The following is a 26,365-nucleotide window of genomic DNA, read 5'->3' on the forward strand; positions in this document are numbered from 1 at the left end:
AGAATTAGAGCAGGAGTAGACCATGTGGGAGATTTTCTGCCCCAATTTCCGGCAGATGAGAATGGCGGAGGGGGCAGAGAATCGATGGAGTCCCAAAATGACTTTCCCATCTGTGGGGTTTCCCCATGCAATTGTCCCTGCCCCCTACCAATGAAATAACGGGATTCCTGCCTTGCAATGGTGGGAACCCCATTTGGATACATTTTAATATAATTAACAGGTCTCCCTGAGGTACCATTCCTCCCACAAAAAGAATTCTCCCCACCACTGGCATGACATCACATTCACGGGGTTTATAACAGGTTTGTAAAACAGGGAACTGGCAAACAGAACCCACCGTGGTCCACAGTTATTACAGCCCCCCTCGGTGGGGGTGGGGGGCAGTGGGGGGAAGAGGCTCATGCCCAGGCCATACCTGGGCACTGCCCCCTGGTCCTGCCAGCAGCCATTGCCAGTGTGACTTTTGTAGGGGACATTTAGGTAAGGGGAGAATATCATGGGGAGGGGGTTTTCTGTATCCTTTGTGAGTGGGTGGGGAGAGTTTGTGTTTCCGTGTCTGTAGTGGAGGTGGGTGGAGGGGGGGGGGGGGTCAGTTCCTTTTTATTTTTATTTGTTTTAGATCAGGTTTAAGGCCGGGCACTCATTCCTAACCCACCCAACCAGCGTGACATCATGGGATGCAAATCCCCAAAGTGTTGAAAAATCCGGCACGAAAACCCAGCAAGGCTGCTGCCAGCTGCCGTCTGCTATTCCCACCACGGACAATACATTGTGGAAAAAATCAGAATATTCCATCCCATGTGCTCCCTCAAGGCCATGCCACCATTCAATATGATCATGGCTGATGCGTTGCTTCAATTCCACTTTCCCATCTGATTTCCATATCTTTTGACTCCCTGTGATGTCAAATATCTGCCTGTTTGGGCCTTAAATATGTTCAACCTCAGACCATCCACAATCCTCCTGGGGGTAAAAAATTCCAAAGACTCTCAAAACCTTTGAGTAAAGAACTTTTCCCTCATCTCATTCCTAAATGATCATCTCCTTATTCTGAGATTGTACCCAGTGTTCTAGATTCTCCATACAGTGAAAGCAGTCCTTTGGTATCTATCTGTCGAGCCCTTTCACAATTTTGTATGTTTCAATGAGATCCACCTCTCATTCTTTCAAATCAGAGGCCTAGTTTACTTAGGCTCTCATCACAGGACAACCCTCTCATACCCAGGACCAGTTTAGTGAACCTTTGCTGGACCATCTTCAATGCAAGTATATTCTTCTTAAATATGGAAACCAAAACCGTACAAAGTATGATCTCACCAAAACCTTGTACAAGCCCTGTGGCAAAATTTCTTTATTTTTTTACTCCAATCTCCTGGCAATAAAGGACAACATGCTATTTTCCTTCCTATTTTAAAATAAATTTAGAGTACCCAATTCATTTTTTCCAATTTAGCGAGGCCAATCCACCTACCCTGCACATCTTTGGGTTGTGGGGACGAAACCCATGTAAACACAGGGAGAATGTGCAAACTCCACATGGACAGTCACCCAGAGCCAGGATCAAACCTGGGATTTTGGCGCCATGAGGCAGCAGTGCTAACCACTGTGCCACCGTGCTGCCCTGCCATTTTCCTTCCTAATTGCATGCTGCACCTGCATACTAACTTTGAGTTCCAGGTAAGAATATACCTAAGTGCCTCTGAACATCAATATTTCCAAGTTTCAAGCCTTTGAAAGTACTCTGCTTTTCTATTTTTACAACCAAAGTGAATAATTTCACACTTCCCCACATTATACTTTAATTTCCATCTTTTGCACATTCACTTAATCTGTCCATAACTTTTGCAGCTTGTTTGTGTCCTCTTGACAGCATATATTTCTGCATAGCTTTGTATCATCACCAAATTTAGATGCAGCACTTTTCTGAGGGTAAGAGAAAACAGGGAATGTTTGGTCAGTTAACCTGATGTTTTGTACTTTCATAGGATGTGATCATCACTGGCAAGGCCAGCATTTGCTGCCCATTTTCAATTGGCCCTGAAAAAGTGCTAGGGAACCACCTTTTTGAACTAATCACATTGCGCGCCGCACGCCTTTGCAACGGCGTTGGCATGTCATCGGTAGGCCCTCCCATGCTGCTCCATCTTGTATTGTTGTTAGCAGGAAAGTTCAAAGATTTTGACCCAGCCACATTGAATGAACACCGATACACTCCAAAGTGGGAATCTTGCAGATGGTGGTGTTCCACTGCATTTGTTGCCCTTATCCTTCTGCTCTTTATGCTTTGTATTATCAGGTTGGATGTCGTCGTGTTCACAAAGACCACAAAAGCTGAGTTCAATAACAAAGCTAACATTTATTACACTACTTATTAAAGCTCGACCACTTACTCCTATAGCAAGCAATAATCTAGTAATCTACAATCTACACTCTACTAATACTAGTCTCTACACTATAACTGTACACTGCACACTCTAGACCTCTCTGCACTCTCTCCAGCCCTCTCCCAGAAGCCTGAGAGTCAGTGCTTTATATAGCTCAGCAACTAGGTCCATCTAGTGGTCAATTATGATAGTACATTAGCCCATTATATTCTCGACATTCTACATAATGTCACATAGAGTTCATAGGTTTGGAAGGTGCTGTCAAAAGAGCCTTGGTGAGTTGCTGCAGTGTTTTTTATACATGGTAAACATTGCTGCCAGTGTGCATAGGTGGTGGAGGAATTGAATGTTTAAGGTAGACTTGGGATGCAAATCAAAACAGGCTCCTTTGTCCTGGATAGTGTTGAGTTTCTTGGGTGTTGAGTTTCTGACAACTATGCCGCTGGCCGGGAGGTTTCTGCCAGGACCGTGGGGAGTAGTGGGGCTGCCCATGAGGTGGGCTGTGGTGTCTGGGCAGACGGCAGGGAACACCATAGCCGCAGCTGGCAAGGCAGCCATGCAGCTGCACATATTGCTAACAGCTCACTGGGAGGAGGTATCCCCTGACTGGGGAGCTTACAACTGGTGAGCACATTCTCATAATAAGTGGTCAGCTGTTTAGGACTGTGGCAAAGAAAATGTATTCACTCAAACGCTTGTGAATGTTTGAAATTCTCTGCCCCAAAGAAATGTATCTGCCAAGTTTTTGGGTATATTCAACAGAGATCAATACATTTTTGTATACTAATAAATTCAAGGGGATGTGGGGAAGGTGAAATTGAGGAAGATCAGCCATGATCTTATTGAATGGGAAAGCAGGTTCAAAGGGCTGAATAGCTAAGTCCTATTGTTATTTATTATATTCTTAATATGTGCTCAGCCCATGCTACCCAATACGCGGAGTGCAGCATTGTGATTAAAAAGGGCATCTCCAAGGCAACAGTTAACATTGGTATTGTTGGCGCCTTCTTCAGCATATTGCATTAAACCATATGATTTGAATAATTCTATAACATTTTCTATACAGGAAATCATGGAATGTATTTATGTTTGAAAGATTCATCCAATGAAGTATACATGTAAAGGACGCATTCTTTTTATAATGTAATGTTTCTCATGAACATTAATAGGCAGAAGTATCTGTAATGATTTCAATGTATTGTGAGCCAATTAGAAAGCAAAAATCAATTACCTACACAGCTTGGATTTGGGATCCATCCAGATGCTTGACACCGGACTGTACCTGTGTGCGCAGGTCTGTAATTTTTATCACAAAAGTATTTCAGTTCTTCGCCATGGCCATACATCCACTTGCTAGTTAGGAGTTGACTATGTTCTATTCGTGGAACATGACATACTATTGCTGAAAAATACAAAGATGGGTTTTGGCACAGTGATTACTAGTAATAACGCCACAATTGCTACTCATAGAAATTCATAAAATTCCAATTATTTTGAAGGATCGAAAGATGAGGATATCTCCATTTCCTCAGTTGATGGAACAAAATGTGTCAGATAATTGCTTTCAATAACCTAATATTAAAATTAAAATTACCAGTAGTCATAATATTTGAATGATCAAGAAACTTACAAATAAGCGTGGTATTTTTTGCATTGAATCAAATTAAATTAGAAGTGATGTACCAGGAGTTGAGTTAATTGCAGAGAATTCATACCAAAATTGGAGACTTGGGTGAGATTTCTCTGACATCAGTGAAGGCCAATGTCAGGCAGTAAAAGTGGCGTTGAGGCGGCTGACAGCAATGGCAGCTTTTTCAGGCTTATAGTGGGGGGCTTTGAAGAAAAGGCAGGCAGGCAGGCAGAGGTTTCAAGTCCTATTGCTGGCAGGCATCCTCAGATTTGCCCACCCTGCCATCAACTCAGCACTTTGATTATCTGGGTGCCATTTTTAAAGGCCATCCCAGCACTCAGCCAGGAAATCTTCACCCAGGTGTACCCCTAGCACCTCCCGGCCTCCTGGCATTACCCTGATACCCCTTTACATAATCCTCTTCCTCCCCCGAGCACTGTGCTCACTTTCAAGTTCCTTTGCAATTACTGCTCACCAGGTGCATGCCTTCTGAGACCAGTCGTGCTTCATGCCATTCTGACATCGCGCCACCATGGATGCAATATTTGACGTGGGGCTAAGATTCTGGTGTATGGGCCAGATTAATGAGATGTTAATTTATTACAGTGTGGTTCCCGACATTGAATGGTGGGAAATGCAGCCTGTCACTGACAGGGCGAGGGGACGGTTACTTCCTGCTTTTACGTCAATGGAATGCAGAGTTTGCTTGTTGCTATGTGCTGCTATGAGTCAAATGATAGGAATCACCGTCCAACCTGTTGTATTATATTGCTACTCCTGGTAGCATGTTGTATTACTTAGTCCTTTAGTTACATGTCTGTCTACATATCATAACACAACCCATAGCATGATGGCGTTCATCAGGGATAGGGCAAGGAGACTGATCCCAAATCCACCCAGCCAGAATGGGGATCTATTTAGCATCAATTTGATCCACCCAGCCAATCTGCTGTGGCTACACACACATTGTAGTTGGAAGCGATGAATTAGAGGCATTTCACTGGAAACTCTCTCACACTTACCGCCCACCATTGCCATGTATTGAGAGGATTTTCAGGGTTGAAACTCAATCTGTTTGCCCATGTTGCAAACGTCCCTTATTTGGCTATCAAGTCCTGGAGTGGGACTTGAACCAGGGGCTTTTTTCTCAAAGGTCAGGGTGCTACTCACTGCACGGCAAGGCATCCCTGGGAGATGCATTGTATATTCAAATGAGATAGTGACATGAGATATGGGAAGAGACCCTAAAGTGTCTCATGTTCCAAAACAGTATTTTCCTGCAAATTTAGTCTTTTGAAGTGACTTTATTACTTGACAAGGCCAACACCAGCAACTGATGGAGGCACAGAAAAGTGCCAACTCTTGAGATAATATTGGCATTAAGTTAATTCACTCTTTTTTAAAAATTACATTGCAGAAGTCAAATAGTGGCGGGGTGGTGGCTACAACCAGGGTAACAGGAAGGTAGGTTCAAAGTCACATCTAGGTGTAGTTTAGGAATAAAGGTTTCTGGGGGGCGGGCTGGCCTTGCCAAAGTTCATGAACTAATACTGGGCATCAAATACAACCATGGTAAGGAACTGGGTAATGGGGGAGGGATCGATGTGGGACTGGATGGACATTAGTTTAGGAGCATTGTTGACGGAACCTCTGCCGTTCTCACCAGCCAGGTACTCCACAAGCCAAATAATGGTGGCGGCCCTGAGGGTGTGGGGACAGTGGGTGCAGCATATGAGGTTGGAGGGTGCCACCGTTTGGGCACCGATCTGTAGGCATCATAGATTTGCTCGGGGGAGGGGGGGGATGTTGGACGCGGGGTTCCGATGGTGGTGGCAGGTGGAGATTGAGGGTTGGAGGACCTATTTGTGGGGGGGCAGCTTCTCGAGTCTAGAGGAATTGGAAGATTGGGAGAGGAGTATAAGCAGCCCAGCAGGAATGAGTTCCGGTACTTACAGATACAGGATTATGTTTGGAAGCAGGTGCCATCCTTTCCCGACATGCCACCTCCGGGACTGCAGGACAAGGTGGTGCCAGAAATAGGAGTTGGCAAGGGTAGGGTACAGGCGATTTATAAGGAATTAATGGACTGGGAGGGATTCCCAATGGGAGAAGTTAAATGGAAGTGGGAATAAGAGCTGGGGAAGGAGGTGGAGGCTGGGATATGGGAGGAGGCTCTGAAGAGAGTGAACGCATCCTCTTCATGTGCTAGGCTTAGCCTTATTCAATTCAAAGTAGTCCATCGGGCGCATATGACGATGGTCAGAATGAGCAGGTTCTTTGGGGGGGTGGAGGAGAGGTGTGGATGGTACGCCGGGTGCCCCGCAAACCATGTCCATATGTTTAGGGCTTGTCCGAAGCTGGAGGGATTCTGGCAGGGGTTCGCTGACGTGATGTCTGAGGTATTGAAGGTGAAGGTTGTACCGAGTCCAGAAGTGGTGATTTTCGGAGTGTTTGAAGACCAGGGAGTCCAGGGGGCGAGAAAGGCCTAGGCCTTGGCCTTTACCTCCCTGGTAGCCCGAAGATGGACCTTGTTGGACTGGAGGGACACAAGTGGCGGGATTTTCCGTTAATCAGCGCGATGGCCGTAACCCGGCGCCAAAAACGGCGCACATCACTCCGGTGTCGGGCCCCCCAAACGACGCAAGGTCTCCGGCCCCGAATGGGCATGTAACGATGTGACGCCATTCGCGATGGCGTCACCCGCCGTGGACGCGCAGCGTCACAGCACAAAAGGTGCCGTCCCTCCCCCAGAGACCCGACAAGATGGCCGCCCGCCGTGCAGCTCCGAGGTTCCTGGAGCGCGACATCGAGGTGCTCCTGGATTCAGTAGAGCAGAGGAGGGGGGCCCTGTACCCCAGACACGGACGCAGGGTTGCCCATGCCTCAGCCGCCGCCTGTGGAGGGAGGTGGCAGAGGCCGTCAGCGCTGTAACTGTAACACCAAGGACAGGTGCCCAGTGCCATAAGAAGGTGAATGACCTTGTCAGGGCAGCCAGGGTGAGTAGCCCCCCCCCCGATGTGCGGCACACCCCCAGATGCAACTAACCCTAACCCTTACCCTAACCCTAACCCTAAGGTCCTGCACTCCTCTGCCAATCTACGCACAACCGCTGGCCTGCATGTATATCCCTGCCTAACACTGTTGCCCTTTATTCCTGCCACCCACCCGCCCGCCCCCCACAGGAGAAGCACGCACACAACAGCAGGCAGCGTGAGAGGACCGGAGGGGGCCCAGCTGATGAGAGACCACTCACCGTTCATGAGGAGAGGGCCCTGGAACTGGCAGGTGGACCCGAGGACCGGGAGGTTGCCAAATGCAGTGGTCGGGGGTGCACAACAAGTGGGACCCCCCACGGCCTGTCCCCCTTCCCCTATATTCCGTTCTCAATATCACCCATATCCTCCCTCCCCATATCCCCCTATCCCATATTCCCCCCTCCCCACATCCTCCTCCATATCCCCCCTCCCCCATATCCCAGCACTCGCCCTCTCACACCTCCCTGGCACTCGCCCTCTCCCCCCTCCCCGGCACTCACCCTCTCCCCACACCCAGGCTCTCGCCCCCCTTCCCGGCACTCGCCTCCTCACCTCGGCACTCGCCCCCTCCCCGGTACTAGCTCTCTCATTCCGGCACTCGCCCTCTCCCCCTCCCCGGCACTTGCCCTCTCTCCCCCTCCCCGGCACTCACCCTCTCCCAACATCCAGGTTCTCGCCCCCCTCCTCGGCACTCGCCTCCTCACCTCGGCACTCGCCCCCTCTCCGGTACTAGCTCTCTCATCCCGGCACTCGCCCTCTCCCCCTCCCCGGCACTTGCCCTCTCTCCCCCTCCCCGGCACTCACCCTCTCCCCACACCCAGGCTCTCGCCCCCCTCCTCGGCACTCGCCCTCTCCCCGGTACTAGCTCTCTCATCCCGGCACTCACCCTCTCCCCCTCCCCGGCACTTGCCCTCTCTCCCCCTCCCCGGCACTCACCCTCTCCCCCCTCGCTGGCATTCGCCCTCGTCCCCCTCCCCGGCACTAGCCCGCTCACTCCGGCACTCGCCCACTCACCCCGGCACTCGCCTCCTCCCCGGCACTCGCCCGCTCACTCCGGCACTCGCCCACTCACCCCGGCACTCGCCTCCTCCCCGGCACTCGCCCTCTCCCCCCTCGCTGGCATTCGCCCTCGCCCCCCTCCCCGGCACTCGCCCTCTCCCCCCTCCCCGGCACTCGCTCTCTCCCCCCTCCCCGGCACTCGCCCACTCACTCCGGCACTCGCCGCCTCACCCCGGCACTTGCCCCCTCCCCGGCACTCGCCCCCCCACCCCGGCACTCACCCCCTCCCAGGTACTCGCCTTCTCACCCCTCCCCAGCACTCGCCCTCTCCCCCCTCCCCGGCACTCGCCATCTCCCTCCTCCCCGGCACTCGCCCCCTCACCCCGGCACTCGCCCCCTCCCCGGCACTCGCCCACTCACCCCTCCCCAGCACACGCCCTCTCCCCCCTCCCCGGCACTCGCCGCCTCACACCGGCACTCGCCCCCTCCCCGGCACTCGCCCCCCCCACCCCGGCACTCACCCCCTCCCAGGCACTCGCCTTCTCACCCCTCCCCAGCACTCGCCCTCTCCCCCCTCCCCGGCACTCGCCCTCTCCCTCCTCCCCGGCACTCGCCGCCTCACCCCGGCACTCGCCCCCTCACCCCGGCACTCACCCCCTCCCCAGCACTCGCCCTCTCCCCCCTCCCCGGCACTCGACCTCTCCCTCCTCCCCGGCACTCGCCCCCTCACCCCGGCACCTGCCCCCTCCCCGGCACTCGCCCACTCACCCCTCCCCAGCACACGCCCTCTCCCCCCTCCCCGGCACTCGCCCCCTCACCCCGGCACTCGCCCCCTCCCCGGCACTCGCCCCCTCACTCTGGCCCTCGCCCCTCCCCGGCACTAGCCCTCTCACGCCTCCCCGGCACTCACCCTCTCCCCACACCCCGGCACTCACCCTCTCCCCACACCCCGGCACTCGCCCCCCTCCCGGCACTCGCCCCCTCACCCCGGCCCTCGCCCCTCCCCGGCACTAGCCCTCTCACACCTCCCTGGCACTCGCCCTCTCCCCTCCTCCCCGGCACTCAACCTCTTCCCACATCCCGGCACTCGCCCCCCTCCCCGGCACTCGCCCCCTCACCCTGGCCCTCGCCCCTCCCCGGCACTAGCCCTCTCACACCTCCCTGGCACTCGCTCTCTCCCCCCTCCCCGGCACTCACCCTCTCCCCACACCCAGGCTCTCGCCCCCCTCCCCGGCACTCGCCTCCTCACCTCGGTACTCGCCCCCTCCCCGGTACTAGCTCTCTCATCCCGGCACTCGCCCTCTCCCCCCTTCCCAGCACTCGCCCTCTCCCCCCTTTCCGGCACTCGCCCTCACCCCCTCCCCGGCACTCGCTGCCTCACCACGGCACTCGCCCCCTCCCCGGTACTAGCTCTCTCATCCCGGCACTCGCCCTCTCCCCCCCTCCCCGGCACTCACCCTCTCCCCACACCCCGGCACTCACACTCTCCCCACACCCCGGCACTCACCCTATCCCCACACCCCGGCACTCGCCCCCCTCCCGGCACTCGCCCCCTCACCCCGGCACTCACCCCTCCCCGGCACTAGCCCTCTCACACCTCCCTGGCACTCGCCCTCTCCCCTCCTCCCCGGCACTCAACCTCTTCCCACACCCCGGCACTCGCCCCCCTCCCCGGCATTCGCCCCCTCACCCCGGCCCTCGCCCCTCCCCGGCACTAGCCCTCTCACACCTCCCTGGCACTCGCCCTCGCCCCCCTCCCCGGTACTCACCCTCTCCCCACACCCAGGCTCTCGCCCCCCTCCCCGGCACTCGCCTCCTCACCTCGGCACTCGCCCCCTCCCCGGTACTAGCTCTCTCATCCCGGCATTCGCCCTTTCCCCCTCCCCGGCACTTGCCCTCTCTCCCCATCCCCCGCACTCACCCTCTCCCCCCCTCCCCGGCACTCACCCTCTCCCCATACCCCGGCACTTGCCCCCCTCCCCGGCACTCGCCACCTCACCTCGGCACACGCCCCCTCCCCGGCACTAGCTCTCTCATCCCGGCACTCGCCCTCTCCCCCCCTCCCCGGCACTCACCCTCTCCCCACACCCCGGCACTCACCCTCTCCCCACACCCCGGCACTCACCCTCTCCCCACACCCCGGCACTCGCCCCCCTCCCCGGCACTCGCCCGCTCACCCCGGCCCTCGCCCCTCCCCGGCACTAGCCCTCTCACACCTCCCTGGCACTCGCCCTCTCCCCTCCTCCCCGGCACTCAACCTCTTCCCACACCCCGGCACTCGCCCCCCTCCCCGGCACTCGCCCCCTCACCCCGGCCCTCGCCCCTCCCCGGCACTAGCCCTCTCACACCTCCCTGGCACTCGCCCTCTCCCCCCTCCCCGGCATTCACCCTCTCCCCACACCCAGGCTCTCGCCCCCCTCCCCGGCACTCGCCTCCTCACCTCGGCACTCGCCCCCTCCCCGGTACTAGCTCTCTCATCCCGGCACTAGCCCTCTCCCCCTCCCCGGCACTTGCCCTCTCCCCCCCTCCCCGGCACTCACCCTCTCCCCCCCTCCCCGGCACTCACCCTCTCCCCATACCCCGGCACTTGCCCCCCTCCCCGGCACTCGCCACCTCACCTCGGCACTCGCCCCCTCCCCGGCACTAGCCCTCTCACCCTGGCACTCGCCCTCTGCCCCCCTCCCCGGCACTCGCCCTATCACCCCCTCCCCGGCACTCGCCCTCTCCCCCCTCCCCGGCACTCGCCCGCTCACTCTGGCACTCGCCCTCTCACCCCGGCACTCGCCCCCTCCCCGGCACTCGCCCTCTCACCCCGGCACTCACCCCCTCCCCGACACTCGCCCCCTCACCCCGGCACTCGCCCCCTCACCCCGGCACTCGCCCCATTACCCCGGCACTCACCCCCCTCCCAGGCACTCGCCTTCTCACCCCTCCCCAGCACTCGCCCTCTCCCCCCTCGCCGGCACTCGCCCTCTCCCTCCTCCCCGGCACTCGCAGCCTCACCCCGGCACTCGCCCCCTCCCCGGCACTCGCCCCCCTCACCCCGGCACTCGCCCTCTCACCCCTCCCCAGCACTCGCCCTCTCCCCCCTCCCCGGCACTCGCCCCCTCACCCCGGCACTCGCCCCCTCCCTGGCACTCACCCCCTCACCCCGGCACTCGCCCCATTACCCCGGCACTCACCCCCTCCCAGGCACTCGCCTTCTCACCCCTCCCCAGCACTCGCCCTCTCCCCCCTCGCCGGCACTCGCCCTCTCCCTCCTCCCCGGCACTCGCAGCCTCACCCCGGCACTCGCCCCCTCCCCGGCACTCGCCCCCTCACCCCGGCACTCGCCCTCTCACCCCTCCCCAGCACTCGCCCTCTCCCCCCTCCCCGGCACTCGCCCCCTCACCCCGGCACTCGCCCCCTCCCTGGCACTCACCCCCTCACCCCAGCACTCGCCCCCTCACCCCGGCACTCGCCCCCTCCCCGGCACTCGCCCCCTCACCCAGGCACTCGCCCCCTCCCCGGCACTCGCCCCCTCACCCAGGCACTCGCCCCCTCCCTGGCACTCGCCCCCTCACTCCGGCACCCGCCCCATCCCCAGCACTCGCCCTCTCACCACTCCCCGACAGTCGTCCTTTCACCCCTCCCTGGCACTCGCCCTCTCCCCCTCCCCGGCATTCGCCCCCTCCCCGGCACTTGCCCCCTCACCCCCCTCCATCCCCCCTCTATCCCCCTCCTCCCCCTCCACTCCCCGCCTCCACCCACCCACCCCCCTTCCTCACGCCCCCCACCCCCCCACCCCCACACACAGACTGCGGCCATGCCGTCACTTCTCCTGTGGCCACCCCACGCCGTGACCTACCTTTGCGCTGTCCGGCGTTAACCATCAGCACTGGTTGACGCCGCTAAATAGGTGGTTCAATTTACGCCGGCGTGACCCGTGGTCACGTCGGCTGGGCTTTGGCCCATCGGGCCGGGAGAATTCAGGCAGTCCCGGGGTCCATAGCGTCGCGCTAGTCCCCGCCATTCTCCCAGGCGGGCGGCGCGATTCACACTTCAGCGACTTTTGGGGGGTCGGAGAACTGGGAGGCTGGCGGGGGCGGGATTCACGCCGGTCCCTGGAAATTCTCCGACCCAGCGGGGGGGGTCGGAGAATCCCGTCCAAGGTCGCTGAAACCGGGTATGTTGGTGAGCGACCTCGCGGAATTCCTCAAGCTGGAAAAGAATAAAGTTTGCCTTGAGAGGATCGGTGGTTTGCCCAGATGTGGAAGCCATTTATTGACTTCTTCAAAGATAGTTAAGATGTCAGCAGTGTTTATAGGGGGTAAAAATGGGGGTGGCAGAATGGGTGGAGGGGAACGGCAGGGAGGGTCGGGTGGTGGGGTATTATTTATTGGTTATGAGACTTCCTGTTTGTTCTCTTTTTCTGTGTTTTGTGTATATATTTATAAATGCCTCAATAAAAATATTTAAAAAATAAAAAATGAAAAAGTAAAACAGAATAAATGTTTCTTCTAGATCATGGTACAATAAGAGTGCGAATCGGGTCAGAGGAAAGTCCCTTTTGTGGGAACCATGAATTTGATTCAATTTGAATTTTGAAGCAAGGAAATGGATAAAAGGCTTGCCTTGTCCACTCTGCACATTGGCGTTGTAACTTTGAGACAGGAATAACATTTAAAAAAAAAGTAAAGTCACAGGCAAGATATGATGGACAGTCCAAAAGAATCTTGGCTAAATTGAAACAATTAATTATGACATAAATTAATCTGCTTACGTGTGCAAGTTGGCTGTGGAATCCATCCAAATTTATTGCATGCCGTGTGTTGAATGTTTTCAGGTCTATAATTACGTTTGCATTTATATTTTAGTTGTTCAGAATATTTGAAAACTTCTTTGTCGCTCAACAACTGTCCATGTGGTATTGTTGGCTTCGAACATACCAATTCTGAAAGGGAAAATTACTGAAAGCGTTTGTTCAAGATTTTGAACGAATAAGACATATTTTAAAACTGTTAAATGTAATCTTTGCTCTCTACCAAAAGCAAATACCAGTTTATCTCAATTCTGAATTTATTAAATTTATCCAATTAGTAATTACTACACTGAAACAGCAATTCTGAGATGATGTCGACACAAAATATCTAAGACAAGGGGCGCGTTCCAATCGCCACGCTGCCCCCGAAAAGCAGCTCGCCATGTAGCATGGCCAATGAAAGCCGGGAAACCCTGTCCTGAGATCTACCAGGCCATCCACGCCTTGTGAGGTCCAACGTGATCTTGTGAGAAGTTGTACTGTAAATCCCGCCCACAATGGTCAGGATCACTTTTTGGCAAATCTTAATATTAGAGCGAGGCACATAATGTGCAGATACCTGAGGATTTGGGATTCAACCCCTTCGCCTCAGAGACCTCGGGTGAGTGCCGTTCAGCACTGGTCCCCACAAACGGAGATCAGATGGAACTCAACTCGTGTGGGTCTCCCAGAGGATCAGAGGCCCTCCCCTCAGCTGCATGCCCTTGGGGCAGGGTGATGCCCTGGCACTGCTGGTGCACCTGGGTACCTTGGCAGTGCCACTTGGGTGTCAGCCAAGGTGCCCAGGTGGCACTCCCAGCTGGGCACCTCCCATAGCTTCCCACAGTGCGTTGGGGGCAGGGGATGCCATTTTTAAACGGCATCCCAATTTCTCGCTACACTGGGGAGTTTCGGCAAGCGGATCTCCCCACTATACAAAACGGGTCTATGTGCGCACACATTCCCTGCTCAGGCCACTTATTCAATGCGCATCACGTTGAATAGCCATGTGTTTCTCGGCACTTTGTGCTGTGAAGGACATGACTAAACATGCTCACTAAGGACTTTGTTCCCTTTTGGGAGAATCGTGCCGAAAGTTTAAAGAATATTATGCTGGGACAGGGCTGTGTGTGGAAAATCCGGATGGGTTTCCTGCAGAATTTTATAACAAATTTGCTGGGGATCTGGGGGCAGCTCCCCCCTACATTATCACAGACGTCCATATCCCTAATATTAAAGAAGGATAAAGATCCAAAGCAGTGTGGGTCCTATCGTCCAATATCGTTGCTAAATGTGAATGCCAGATTGTTGGCAAAGATCTTGGCCTCGTGAATTGAGGACTGTGTGGCGGTGGGTGATAGGGGAAGATCAGACGGGGTTCTTAAAGGGGAGACAACTGTTGTCGAACGTCAGGAGATTACTAAATGTGATAATGATGCCCCCGGAGAGACAGGATGTGGAGGTGGCAGTTGCAATGGATGCAGAGAAGGTGTTCGATGGAATGGGAGAACTTGTGGGAAGTGTTGGGATGACTCGGGTTCGGGCAGGGGTTTGTAGACTGGGCCCGATTGTTGTATCGGGTGCTGGTCGCGAGCATATGGACGAATCAGGTGAGCTCGGGGTACTTTGGGCTACACTATGGGACAAGGCAGGGGTGTCCACTCTCCCTGTTGCTTTTTGCCTTGGCAATAGAGCCATTGGCAATGGCGTTTAGAGCATCAAGGAGTTGGAGAGGGATTGTGCTGGGGGAGGTCGAGCACAGGGTTTCATTATATGCGGATGACCTGTTGCTTTATATCTCGGACCCACTGGGAGGCATCAGGGGAATTATGAGTATTTTAGAGAAATTTGGCCAGTTTTCCCAATATAAACTAAACATGGGGAAGAATGAGGTCTTCCCGATCAAGGCCAGGGGGCAGGAGAGGAGGTAGGGTGAACTGCCGTTTAAGGTGGTGGGGACGAGCTTCAGATATTTTGGCATCCAGGTGGTGCAGGGATGGGAAGAGCATCACAAGTTGAATCTGGCGCAGTTGGTGGAACAGATGAGTGGGGAATTCAAGAGATGATATGTGTTGCCGCTATCACTGGTGGGGTGGGTGCAGACAGGGAAAATGATGGTGCTGGCAAGGCTCTGATTTGTCTTTCAGAACTTCCTGATCTTCGTCCCAAAATCATTCTTTAGAAAAGTTAATGCTTTGATCTCTAGATTTGTGTGAGCGGGGGAAAAAACAAGGGTAAAGAAGGTGTTGTTGGAGCAGGGGAGTGGGGGAGGGGGGGGGGGGAAGAGGGCGGACTGGCCTTGCCAAATATAATGAATTATTATTGGGCAGCGAATATTGCTAAGGTAGGGAAGTGGGTAGTCGGGGAGGTATCGCGTGGGGCTGGATGAAGGCGGTCTCTTGCAGGGGTACGAGTCTGGGAGCATTGTTGACGGTGCCGCTGCCATTCTCGCCAGCCAAGTACTCCACAAGTCCTGTGGTCGTGGCAGCCCTGTGGGTGTACGGACAGTGGCAGCAGCATCTAAGGTTAGAAGGTGCCTCGGTATGGGCACCCATTTGCGGTAATCATAGACTTGCACCGGGGGGGGGGGGGGGGGGGGGGGGGGGCTGGATGCATGGTTTCACAAGTGGCGATAGGCAGGGATTGAGCAGTTTCGGGACCTGTTTGTGGGGGGCAGATTTTCAAGTTTAGAGGAATTGGAGGAGGAATATGAACTGCCCACTGGGAACGGGTTCTGATACTTACAGAAACGGGACTATGTGAGGAAGCAGGTGCCGTCCTTTCCTGATCTGCCACCACTGGGATTACAGGATAAAGTGGTGTCGAAGGAGGGATTGGGGAGGGAAAGGTGTTTGAGATTTACAAGGAGTTAATGGACTGGGAGGGAGCCTTTGTAGGAGACGTCAAGTGGAAATGGGAGGAGGAACTGGGGGTGGGGGGAATGGAGGCTGGGTTGTGGGAGGAGGCTCTGAGGAGGGTGAATGCTGCCTTGTCATGCGCATATGATAGTGGCCAGGATGAGCAAGTTCTTTGAGGGGGTAGAGGACAGGTGTGGATGGTGCGCGAGGACGTCCGTGAACCATGTCAACATGTTTTGGGCACATCTGAAACTGAAGGGGTTCTGGCGATATTGATGTGTCAGAAGAGGCCGACTTTTGGCCTTTGCCTCCCTGGTAGCCCGGAGGCGGATTTTGCTCGAGTGAGGGACATCGAGATCGAACAGCACCGCAGAGGTGAGGACCATCGGAGCCCCCCCCCCCCCTGCCAGGTGACCTGACACATGTGAGTTGTTCATGCCAGCATGAAGATCCTTCTCTCTGACTGGTGACATGAGCTTTCTCCCACAGAATTGCCATTGGATGGTGCCAGCCCCTCCAGGTGGCAGACACTGGGGGCCGTGTCCCAGTCTCAGGTGGACCTAGCTGGGGCGCTGCGGAGCATGGCCTGGTCATGGAGGAAAATCGCGAGTGGCATTGTCACCATGGTGCGGACATTGGGGAGCTGCCAGGGCTGGCAGAGCCAGATGATGCAGGGGGATCCGGGATTCAATCCAGCTGCCCCTCCGTCCCAAGGTGATCCCCAGGGTGTACTTGTAAACCATTATAACACCATATGCCCGAAGACTCATGATATCATGAGGGGAGATGGTGGATGGAAAGAGGAGAGGGGGTTGAAATGACAGACAAAGCTAATTCCTATGAGAAGAGGACCTCCCTGGTCCTCCGGGCATGCAGGACCCTCGCTGCTGTTGCCTGTCCTCCATCTGCCAGTTGGTCCCCTGGGTCCTCCCCAGGCTCATCTTTTAGCTCTTTAGCCCTTCCTGGTCCTGATCCGCCCCGCTCTCCTCCTCGGAGGTGGCTGCATGTTCCTTCTCCTCCTCCATCTCCAACATGTCACCGCACTGCTATGCCAGGTTGTGGCGTGCAGGGCAGACCACCACAAACCGGGTGACACTATGGGGAGGGTGCAATGCAGTGCACCACACGAGCGGTCGAGGCATCGTTACCACATTTTTCAGCAGTCCGATGCACCACTCCAATGACAGACCGGATGGCTACATAGGCCTCGTTATATCGGGTCTCCACATTGGGCACTGGCCTCTGTACTGGTGCCATCAGCCAGGATATTATTAAACTAGAAAGAGTGCTGAAAAGATTTACTAGGATGCTACTGGGACTTGATGGTTTGAGTTATAAGGAGAAGCTGGATAGACTGGGACGTTTTTCCCTGGAGCGTAGGAGGCTTAGGGGTGATCTTATAGAGGTCTACAAAATCATGAGGGGCATAGTAGATAGTCAACATCTTTTCCCAAAGGTAGTGGAGTCTAAAACTAGAGGGCATAGGTTTAAGGTGAGAGGGGAGAGATACAAAAGTGTCCTGAGGGGCAATTTATTCACAGAGGGTGATGAGTGTCTGGAGCGAGCTGCCAGAGGCAGTAGTAGAGGCTGGTACAATTTTGTCTTTTAAAAAGTATTTAGACAGTTATATGGGAATGCTGGGTACAGAGAGATATGAGCCAAATGCAGGCAATTGGGACTAGCTTAGTGTTAAAAACTGGGCAGCATAGACAAGTTGGGCAAAAGGGCCTGCTCTCATGCTGTAAACCTCTGTGAACTATGACTCTATGTCCTAAGTGGGTACCTCTTATCCCCCAAGAGCCACCTGGTCACTCTTGAGAGTCCCTCAGAGATGCCAAGGATCTCCGCCTGCCCCAGAATGTAGCTGGCATGCACACTCGCTGGGAAGCATGCACACACATGGTCGCACACAAGTTGGATGTTCAGGGGGTAGAACCCCTTCCTGTTGATGAATGGTGCTCTCGGATCACCCGGTTAGCGCAAGGCAACATGCATGTCACCTATTGGCGGAGATCCCCTTTCTTTGGCAGCAGACTGTTATGGGTCAGGGTTTAGAGAATCCCAAAGTGTATCATGGCGTTCACCTGACCCACAACTTTTACTAGATTGTGGTATGGGGAGCACACGGTTCACTGTACAAGTGTGGTACTTCAGAAATGGAAAAGTTATTTTTTAAAGCAAAACAATGTTTATTCTATGAACTCAAGTTAACCTTTTTAAAACAAACAGTGAATATCTTAGCAACCATTAATTCAAAGATAACCTTCAAAGAATACAACACTAAGTAACCTGTATGCTGTCCTTTTACACCCAAAAGTCTTAACCAACCTTTAAATAGACGCACATCCGAGTTTACATTCAATACTGAAAACATTAATAATTCTGAATTCACCAAATGATTAAGAGATAGTCCTTCATGGCAGAGAGCTCAACAATACAGCTGCTTTGGCTGACTTCAGCTGTAACACATTGAAAAACGAAACCAAAAAGACAGACACACCCAAGCTATTTCTTAAAGTGAAACTAAAAAGCAGAACTAGAGCTCAGCAGACTCTGACATCACTGCAGTAACATGACCAGCCAAACGTTTCTTAAAGCGACATTCTCATGCCACCTCCCCCCAAGAAAAAAAAACCCCATCAACTTCAAGATGGTTTCATTTTTCACCTTTTCACCATCCTTTAAGAAATGCATACAGTAAATATACTTTATCGTTGCAAAAAACAAAACACGCAAACAGGTATAATAATAGTCCATTTTTTTTTGTTCTTCTTCCTCCAACTGAAATCCTTCATGTTTGACAGTCTCTTTGAACAAGAAGGTCTCTGCACGATCTGTCCATTTCTCTATGCCTCAGCATTTCTCTTTAAAGTCAGATACTTTAGTTCAATCTGATCACAGAGTGCCTTGTAATTCTCCAACACGGGAGCATTGGTTATCACAGCTTTCAGGCAGTCAAATGCCAGTTGAAAGTCTGCTGTCCATTGAAATTTTCGATGTTTCTTAAGCAAGTCCACCAGTGGAGCAATCACGCGACAAAACATTTGCACAAATGTTCGATCAAATCCACTGATGCCAAGAAATCGCATTATTTCCCTTTGTCTTGAAGGTATCGAAAACCTTCTTAAGGAAAGTGACTTGGGCTTTTCCAAATTCACTTTTGGCTAGGTTTATCACCAAACCCGTCTCCTGAAGTCGATTTAATAACTCCATCGGATGTTTTAAATTTTCTTTCCATGTCTGGCTGAAAATTACCAGATCGCACAATTGGGTAATCCTGAAACAACTTTGTTAGGTAATCGTTTAAATGTGGCTGGTGCGTTTTTCATGCCAAATGGCATAACTTTGAATTGGTATATACCATCTGGAGTCACAAAAGCTGAAATCTCCTTTTACCTTTCAGATGAAGGTACCTGCCAGTAACCTTTAAGTAAATCCAATTTGGAAATAAAAGCTGATTGTCCCACTTTCTCAATGCAATCCTCCAAACATTGGATAAGAGTCCGTTCTTGTAACTGCATTAACCTTTCTATAATCCACACATAACCGTTGGGTACCATCTGGTTTTGGTACCATCACTTTGGGTGAGCTCCATTGGCTGCAACCCACTTCAATTATGCCATTTTTAAGCATACTCTCAATCTCTTTGTTAACCTGTGCCAATTTTAAAGGGTTAAGTCTGTATGGATGTTGTTTGATTGGAACAGCATTTCCCACATTTACATCATGTATAGCCATTTTAGTACTTCCCAATTTATCTCTACAAACTTGCCCACGTGATATCAATAACTCGTTCAGGTCAGTTTGTTTTTCCTCTGGAAGATAACTCAACAATTTATCCCAATTTGTAAGAAAATCTTCATTTTCCAATTTAATTTGAGGTATGTCAAATTCACAGTCATCTGGATTTGGTTCGTCACTTTGAGTTAGAATCATTATAACCTCCTCCTTTTTCTCTCCTTCCCCTTCAAAGTACCTTTGAAGCATATTCACATGACACACTCGGTGAGTCTTCCATCTATCTGGTGTTTTTACCACATAATTCTCCTCACTTAATTTCCTTTCAATCTGATAAGGTTCACAAAACCTAGCTTTTAAAGGCTCACCTACCACTGGTAACAACACTAAAACTTTATCCCCACTGGCAAAACTACGAACTTTGGATTTCTTGTCCGTGACTCGTTTCATCACATTTTGTGCAACTTTCAAATGTTGTCGAGCCAATTCACCTGTTCTATTTAATCGTTCCCTAAAATTTGACATGTAATCCAATAATGTAATTTCCGATTTCTCACTCACCAATTTTTTCTTAATCAATTTAAGTGGTCCTCTTACTGCATGACCAAAGATTTGTTCAAAAGGACTAAATTTGGTTGACTCATTAGGTGCATCCCTAATTGCAAACAGTACGAATGGAATTCCTTTATCCCAATCCTCTGGATAATCTTGATAATAAGCCCTCAACATTGTCTTTAAGGTCTGATGCCACCTTTCTAACGCTCCCTGCAATTCTGGTTGGTACGCAGTTGATTTAAATTCTTTTATTCCTAAGCTATCCATTACTTCTTTGAATAACCTCGAGGTAAAAATGGATCCTTGATCCGATTGTATTTCTGTGGGTAGTCCATATCTAGGAAAGAATTTAAGTAACTCCTCCACAATCATTTTAGCTGTAATATTACGTAATGGAATGCCCTCTGGAAACCTAGTAGACACAACCATTATCGTCAAAAGATATTGATTCCAACTTGTTGTTTTCGGAAGTGGTCCTACGCAATCAATTAGGACCCTTATAAAAAGTTCCTCAAATGCTAGAATGGGTATTAAGGGTGCTGGTTTCATCACTGCTTGAGGTTTCCCTATCACTTGACATGTGTGACATGATTGACAAAATTTAACTACATCTTTATGTAGTCCAGGCCAATAAAAATGTTTTTGGATTTTAGCTTGAGTTTTCCTTATTCCCAAATGACCTCCCACTGGTACCTCATGTGCAACTCACAACACCTCCTTTCTCTACCCTACAGGCAATACTACTTAGAACATAGAACATAGAAAAAAACAGCACAGAACAGGCCCTTCGGCCCACGATGTTGTGCCGAAGCTTTGTCCTAGATTAATCATAGATTATCATTGAATTTACAGTGCAGAAGGAGGTCAATCGGCCCGCTGAGTCTGCACCAGCTCTTGGAAAGAGCACCCTACCCAAGGTCAACACCTCCACCCAACACTGAGGGCAATTTTGGACACTAAGGGCAATTTATCATGGCCAACCACCTAACCTGCACATCTTTGAACTGTGGGAGGAAACCGGAGCACCCAGAGGAAACCCACGCACACACGGGGTGGATGTGCAGACTCTGCACAGACAGTGACCCAAGCCGGAGTCGAACCTGGGACCCTGGAGCTGTGAAGCAATTGTGCTATCCACAATGCTACCGTGCTGCCCTTAAGAACAAATAAATCTACACTAAATCATTTTACCATAATCCATGTACCTATCCAATAGCTGCTTGAAGGTCCCTAATGTTTCCGACTCAACTACTTCCACGGCAGTGCATTCCATGCTCCCACTACTCTCTGGGTAAAGAACCTACCTCTGACATCCCCCCTATATCTTCCACCGTTCACCTTAAATTTATGTCCCCTTGTAATGGTTTGTTCCACCCGGGGAAAAAGTCTCTGACTGTCTACTCTATCTATTCCCCTGATCATCTTATAAACCTCTATCAAGGACCCAGAACTGATCCCTGTGGTACGCCACTGGTAACTGGGATCCAGGCTGAATATTTGCCATCCGCCACCACTCTCTGACTTCTATCGGTTAGCCAGTTCGTTATCCAACTGGCTAAATTTCCCACTATCCCATGCCTCCTTACTTTCTGCAGAAGCCTACCATGGGAACCTTATCAAATGCCTTACTAAAATCCATGTACACTACATGCACAGCTTTACCTTCATCCACATGCTTGGTCACCTCCTCAAAGAATTCAATAAGACTTGTAAGGCAAGACCTACCCCTCACAAATCCGTGCTGACTATCCCTAATCAAGCAGTGTCTTTCCAGATGCTCAGAAATCCTATCCTTCAGTACCCTTTCCATTACTTTGCCTACCACTGAAGTAAGACTAACTGGCCTGTAATTCCCAGGGTTATCCCTCGTCCCTTTTTTGAACAGGGGCACGACATTTGCCACTCTCCAATCCCCTGGTACCATCCCTGTTGACAGTGAGGAGGAAAAGATCATTGCCAACGGCTCTGCAATTTCATCTCTTGCTTCCCATAGAATCCTTGGCTATATCCCGTCAGGCCCGGGGGACTTGTCTATCCTCAAGTTTTTCAAAATGCCCAACACATCTTCCTTCCGAACAAGTATTTCCTCGAGCTTACCAGTCTGTTTCACACTGTCCTTTCCAACAATATGGCCCCTCTCATTTGTAAATACAGAAGAAAAGTACTTGTTCAAGACCTCTCCTATCTCTTCAAACTCAATACACAATCTCCCGCAACTGTCCTTGATCGGACCTACCCTCGCTCTAGTCATTCTCATATTTCTCACATATGTGTAAAAGGCCTTGGGGTTTTCCTTGATCCTAGCCAAAGACATTTCATGCCCTCGCTTAGCTCTCCTAATCCCTTTCTTCAGTTCCCTCCTGGCTATTTTGTATCCCTCCAACGCCCTGTCTGAACCTTGTTTCCTCAGCCTTACATAAGTCTCCTTTTTCCTCTTAACAAGACATTCAACCTCTCTTGTCAACCATGGTTCCCTCACTCGACCATCTCTTCCCTGCCTGACAGGGACATACATATCAAGGACACGTAGTACCTGTTCCTTGAACAAGTTCTACATTTCACTTGTGTCCTTCCCTGACAGCCGATGTTCCCAACTTATGCACTTCAATTCTTGTCTGACAACATCGTATTTACCCTTCCCCCAATTGTAAACCTTGCCCTGTTGCAAGCACCTATCCTTCTCCATTACTAAAGTGAAAGTCACAGAATTGTGGTCACTATCTCCAAAATGCTCCCCCACTAACAAATCTATCACTTGCCCTGGTTCATTACCAAGTACCAAATCCAATGTTGCCTCTCCTCTGGTCGGACAATCTACATGCGGTGTTAGAAAAGCTTCCGGGTGGAACAAACCATTACAAGGGGACATAAATTTAAGGTGAATGGTGGAAGATATAGGAGGGGATGTCAGAGGTAGGTTCTTTACCCAGAGAGTAGTGGGGGCATGGAATGCATTGCCTGCGGAAGTAGTTGAGTCGGAAACATTAGGGACCTTCAAGCAGCTATTGGATAGGTACATGGATTACGGTTAAATGATATAGTGTAGATTTATTTGTTCTTAAGGGCAGCACGGTAGCATTGTGGATAGCACAATTGCTTCACAGCTCCAGGGTCCCAGGTTCGATTCCGGCTTGGGTCACTGTCTGTGCGGAGTCTGCACATCCTCCCCGTGTCTGCGTGGGTTTCCTCCGGGTGCTCCGGTTTCCTCCCACAGTCCAAAGATGTGCAGGTTAGGTGGATTGGCCATGATAAATTGCCCTTAGTGTCCAAAATTGCCCTTAGTGTTGGGTGGAGGTGTTGACTTTGGGTAGGGTGCTCTTTCCAAGAGCCGCTGCAGACTCAATGGGCCGAATGGCCTCCTTCTGCACTGTAAATTCAATGATAATCTACGATTAATCTAGGACAAAGGTTCGGCACAACATCGTGGGCCGAAGGGCCTGTTCTGTGCTGTATTTTCTATGTTCTATGTTCTATGTATCCAGTATAAACTGTATTCCTGGACAAGGTAGTTTCTCTATTACTCCTACTACCACTTCACCACTCTTCATTGGACTTTCCAACCTTACCTTATATAATGGAACACTACTCCTCTCACCCTGAATTCCACATATTACCACCCTTTCTGGCAACATTCTTCCCAAACTACATAACTCCTCATCTCTTACTATTAAAGACTGACTAGCTCCTGTATCTATTAAAATTGTGACTTCTTTACCTGCTCCTCCTGATACACATGAGTAAACCTTACCCAAACAAGTAAATTCCTTAAAGACAGCTGGCACCTTCTTATCGTCACCTCTTGATCAGGCTGTACAATCTTTTACACCTCCTTTGCTTCACTTGGGCTTTCCTTTACCACTTTAACAAACCCCACTGTCTTATCCTGTTTTACCACCTCAGCCTTCCCAGTGCTTTTCTTCAACCACCAAAACTGTGACTTTACATGGCCTAGTTTATTACAGTGAAAACATTTGAAACTTTTCATTTCTTTTCCACCCTCCTGGATTTCTTTTTTAATCTGAGGTACACTCTCCTTATTATCTCCCATCAGACCATCTTTACCATTACCACTTGAGTATTTCTCATGTCCCCAGTTTCTATCCCTCACAGGCTGAAACTAATGTCAGAAACCAAGCTTTGATTTATGAACTAATTCATAATCATCTGCCATTTCTGCTGCTAACCTCACAGTTCTAACCCTCTGTTCTTCCACATGAGTTCTTACTACATCAGGAATTGAATTTTTAAACTCCTCCAAAAGTATAATTTCTCTGAGACCTTCATATGTTTGGTCTATTTTCAAAGCCCTTATCCATCTATCAAAATTACTCTGTTGATTCTTTCAAACTCCATGTATGTTTGACCAAATTCTTTCCTTAAATTTCTAAACGTTTGTCTGTTGGCTTCAGGCACTTCATATGCACCTAAGATGGATTTTTTTTCACCTCCTTATATGTCCCAGATGCCACCTCCAGTAGTGATGCAAACACTTCACTCGCCCTACATACCAGCTTTGTTTGAATCAGTAATACCCACATGTCCTGTGGCCATTTCATTTGTTTAGCCACCTTCTCAAATGAAATGAAAAAGGCTTCTACCTCCTTCTCGTCAAACCTTGGCAATGCTTGGACATATTTAAATAGATCCCCACTACGCCTTCGACTTAGATGCTCTTTCTCACTATCCTCATCACTATCATCCAACTGTACGTTTCCCTTTATGACTGCCAATTTTAACTTACTGTCATGTTTCATGGCCATTTTCTGAAGTTCAAAGTCTCTCTCTTCATCTTCTTGCCTGATGTGTATCTCCCTTTCTCTTTCTTTTTCCTCTCTATCTCTTTCGTATTCAAGCTGATTTAATTCTTTCTCATGTTCGGTTTGTTTAAGTTGTAACTGAATTTTTGCCATTTCCTATGAGTCAAACTGTATCTCAGGCAACTCTAAATGCTTAGCCACTGCCATAATTACCTCATCTTTTCGCATTTTGTCAGGTTATGTTAACTGCAATGTTTTTGCCAAATCTAACAGTCTGCTTTTAGTCTCTGTCTGTAAGATACTGCGTGTGACCGTCTCCACCCCAAAAAACCTCAGAGCCTCTGAAAGAGCCATTGTCCACAACACAATCCTCACTTAAACTAGACTACCACACCTTAAAAGCAACCACAATATGCTGACCCTTCACTGTCTTTAAGTTCACTAAGCCAATCCAACAGATAGACTTTTATCCCGGACGAGCCCCCAATTGTTATGGGTCAGGGTTTAGAGAATCCCAAAGTGTATCATGGAGTTCACCTGACCCATAACTTTTAATAGATTGTGGTATGGGGAGCACACGGCCCACTCCAGGAGCCACATGGCTTTGTCTTTCGGGATGGTGTGGATCTCTTGCAGGAAGCACACCGCATACATCCTATCCCTGAGAACAGAGAAGGTTTGGAATCTACGGTGCGTGTCCCTGCTGCCATTGATACTGAGGCTGGCTATGGCCACCTCCACGTCAGCGATAGTGTGCTACCTTTACCATCACCAATTTAGTGCTCGGATGGGGCAGAGAAGTGTTTGCCCCTCCACTTCCTCAGGAGCCCAGCGAGGAAGTCAACAACTTGGCACTGCTCTTCCTGGTCTTGGCCCACCTCTCAAGCCTCTTTGGCACTGGCACGGGTGGACCTTATGAGCAGTGCAAAATCTGACCAATTGTCATGGACTACCGCATACAGTCTTGGTGGTTGTTGAGAAAGGCCCGGAGTTCCCCTGAGAGAATTAAGGGCGACTCGGTGCCAGGCATGAGGGAGCCCTCTGCCTCGCTGCAGAGGGCTTTTAGTTCCTCCTCTATGCCTGCCACCAAGCAGCTGGCTGTCCTCCGGGTGGTCACCGTCCGGGCCCAAGTGCTCCACCACATGGAATGTGGCAGATGGCACAGGCCCACCGACTAGTCCTGGCCCTGTCTTGAGTGGCAGACGGCACAGGCCCACTGACAAGCCCTGGGCCTGTCTCAAGCCCCCACTAAGATCATCGACAGGCTATTTCCTCACCGACCCCTCCTGGGGCTCTTGGTTGGTGGTGGCTCCGACCCCTCCTCCACCCCCCCCCCCCCCCCCCCCCCAACGCCGGGCCACTGGAAGGTTCTGGTAACAAGCCCGGAAACAACTCTGGGATTGTGACTGGGCAGTCTGACATTGCTTGGGAAGGAGGGGGTGGGAGGCCTCCTTCACCACCATCTATCCAAGACCCAAAAATAAAACATATGGGATTGCTGCTGCCCCCGGCATCGAGAAAATTAACGAATCTGGGGTGCAGAATTGCACCAGGTGGAACGAGCCCTTGGAGGCTCCATCCACAGCTGGCCCCAGATCGTCCCACTTTGGGGAGGGGAGCAGCGGCAGC

General features: G+C 51.4%; 1 protein-coding gene across 1 annotated transcript in view; it reads right to left on the minus strand.

The window, feature by feature from the left end:
* LOC140426554 (complement factor H-like) overlaps positions 1–26,365 on the minus strand; it is a 254,444-nt gene that overhangs the window by 141,361 nt on the left and 86,718 nt on the right. Inside the window, exons 6-7 of the mRNA XM_072511479.1 lie at positions 12,811–12,981; positions 3,616–3,786 (exon numbers count right to left, since the gene is read on the minus strand). Coding sequence (XP_072367580.1) covers positions 3,616–3,786; positions 12,811–12,981 — 342 coding nt within the window. The remainder of the gene's footprint in view (positions 1–3,615; positions 3,787–12,810; positions 12,982–26,365) is intronic.

The sequence above is a fragment of the Scyliorhinus torazame genome, chromosome 7 (assembly GCF_047496885.1).
Source record: "Scyliorhinus torazame isolate Kashiwa2021f chromosome 7, sScyTor2.1, whole genome shotgun sequence".
Lineage (NCBI taxonomy): Eukaryota > Metazoa > Chordata > Chondrichthyes > Carcharhiniformes > Scyliorhinidae > Scyliorhinus > Scyliorhinus torazame.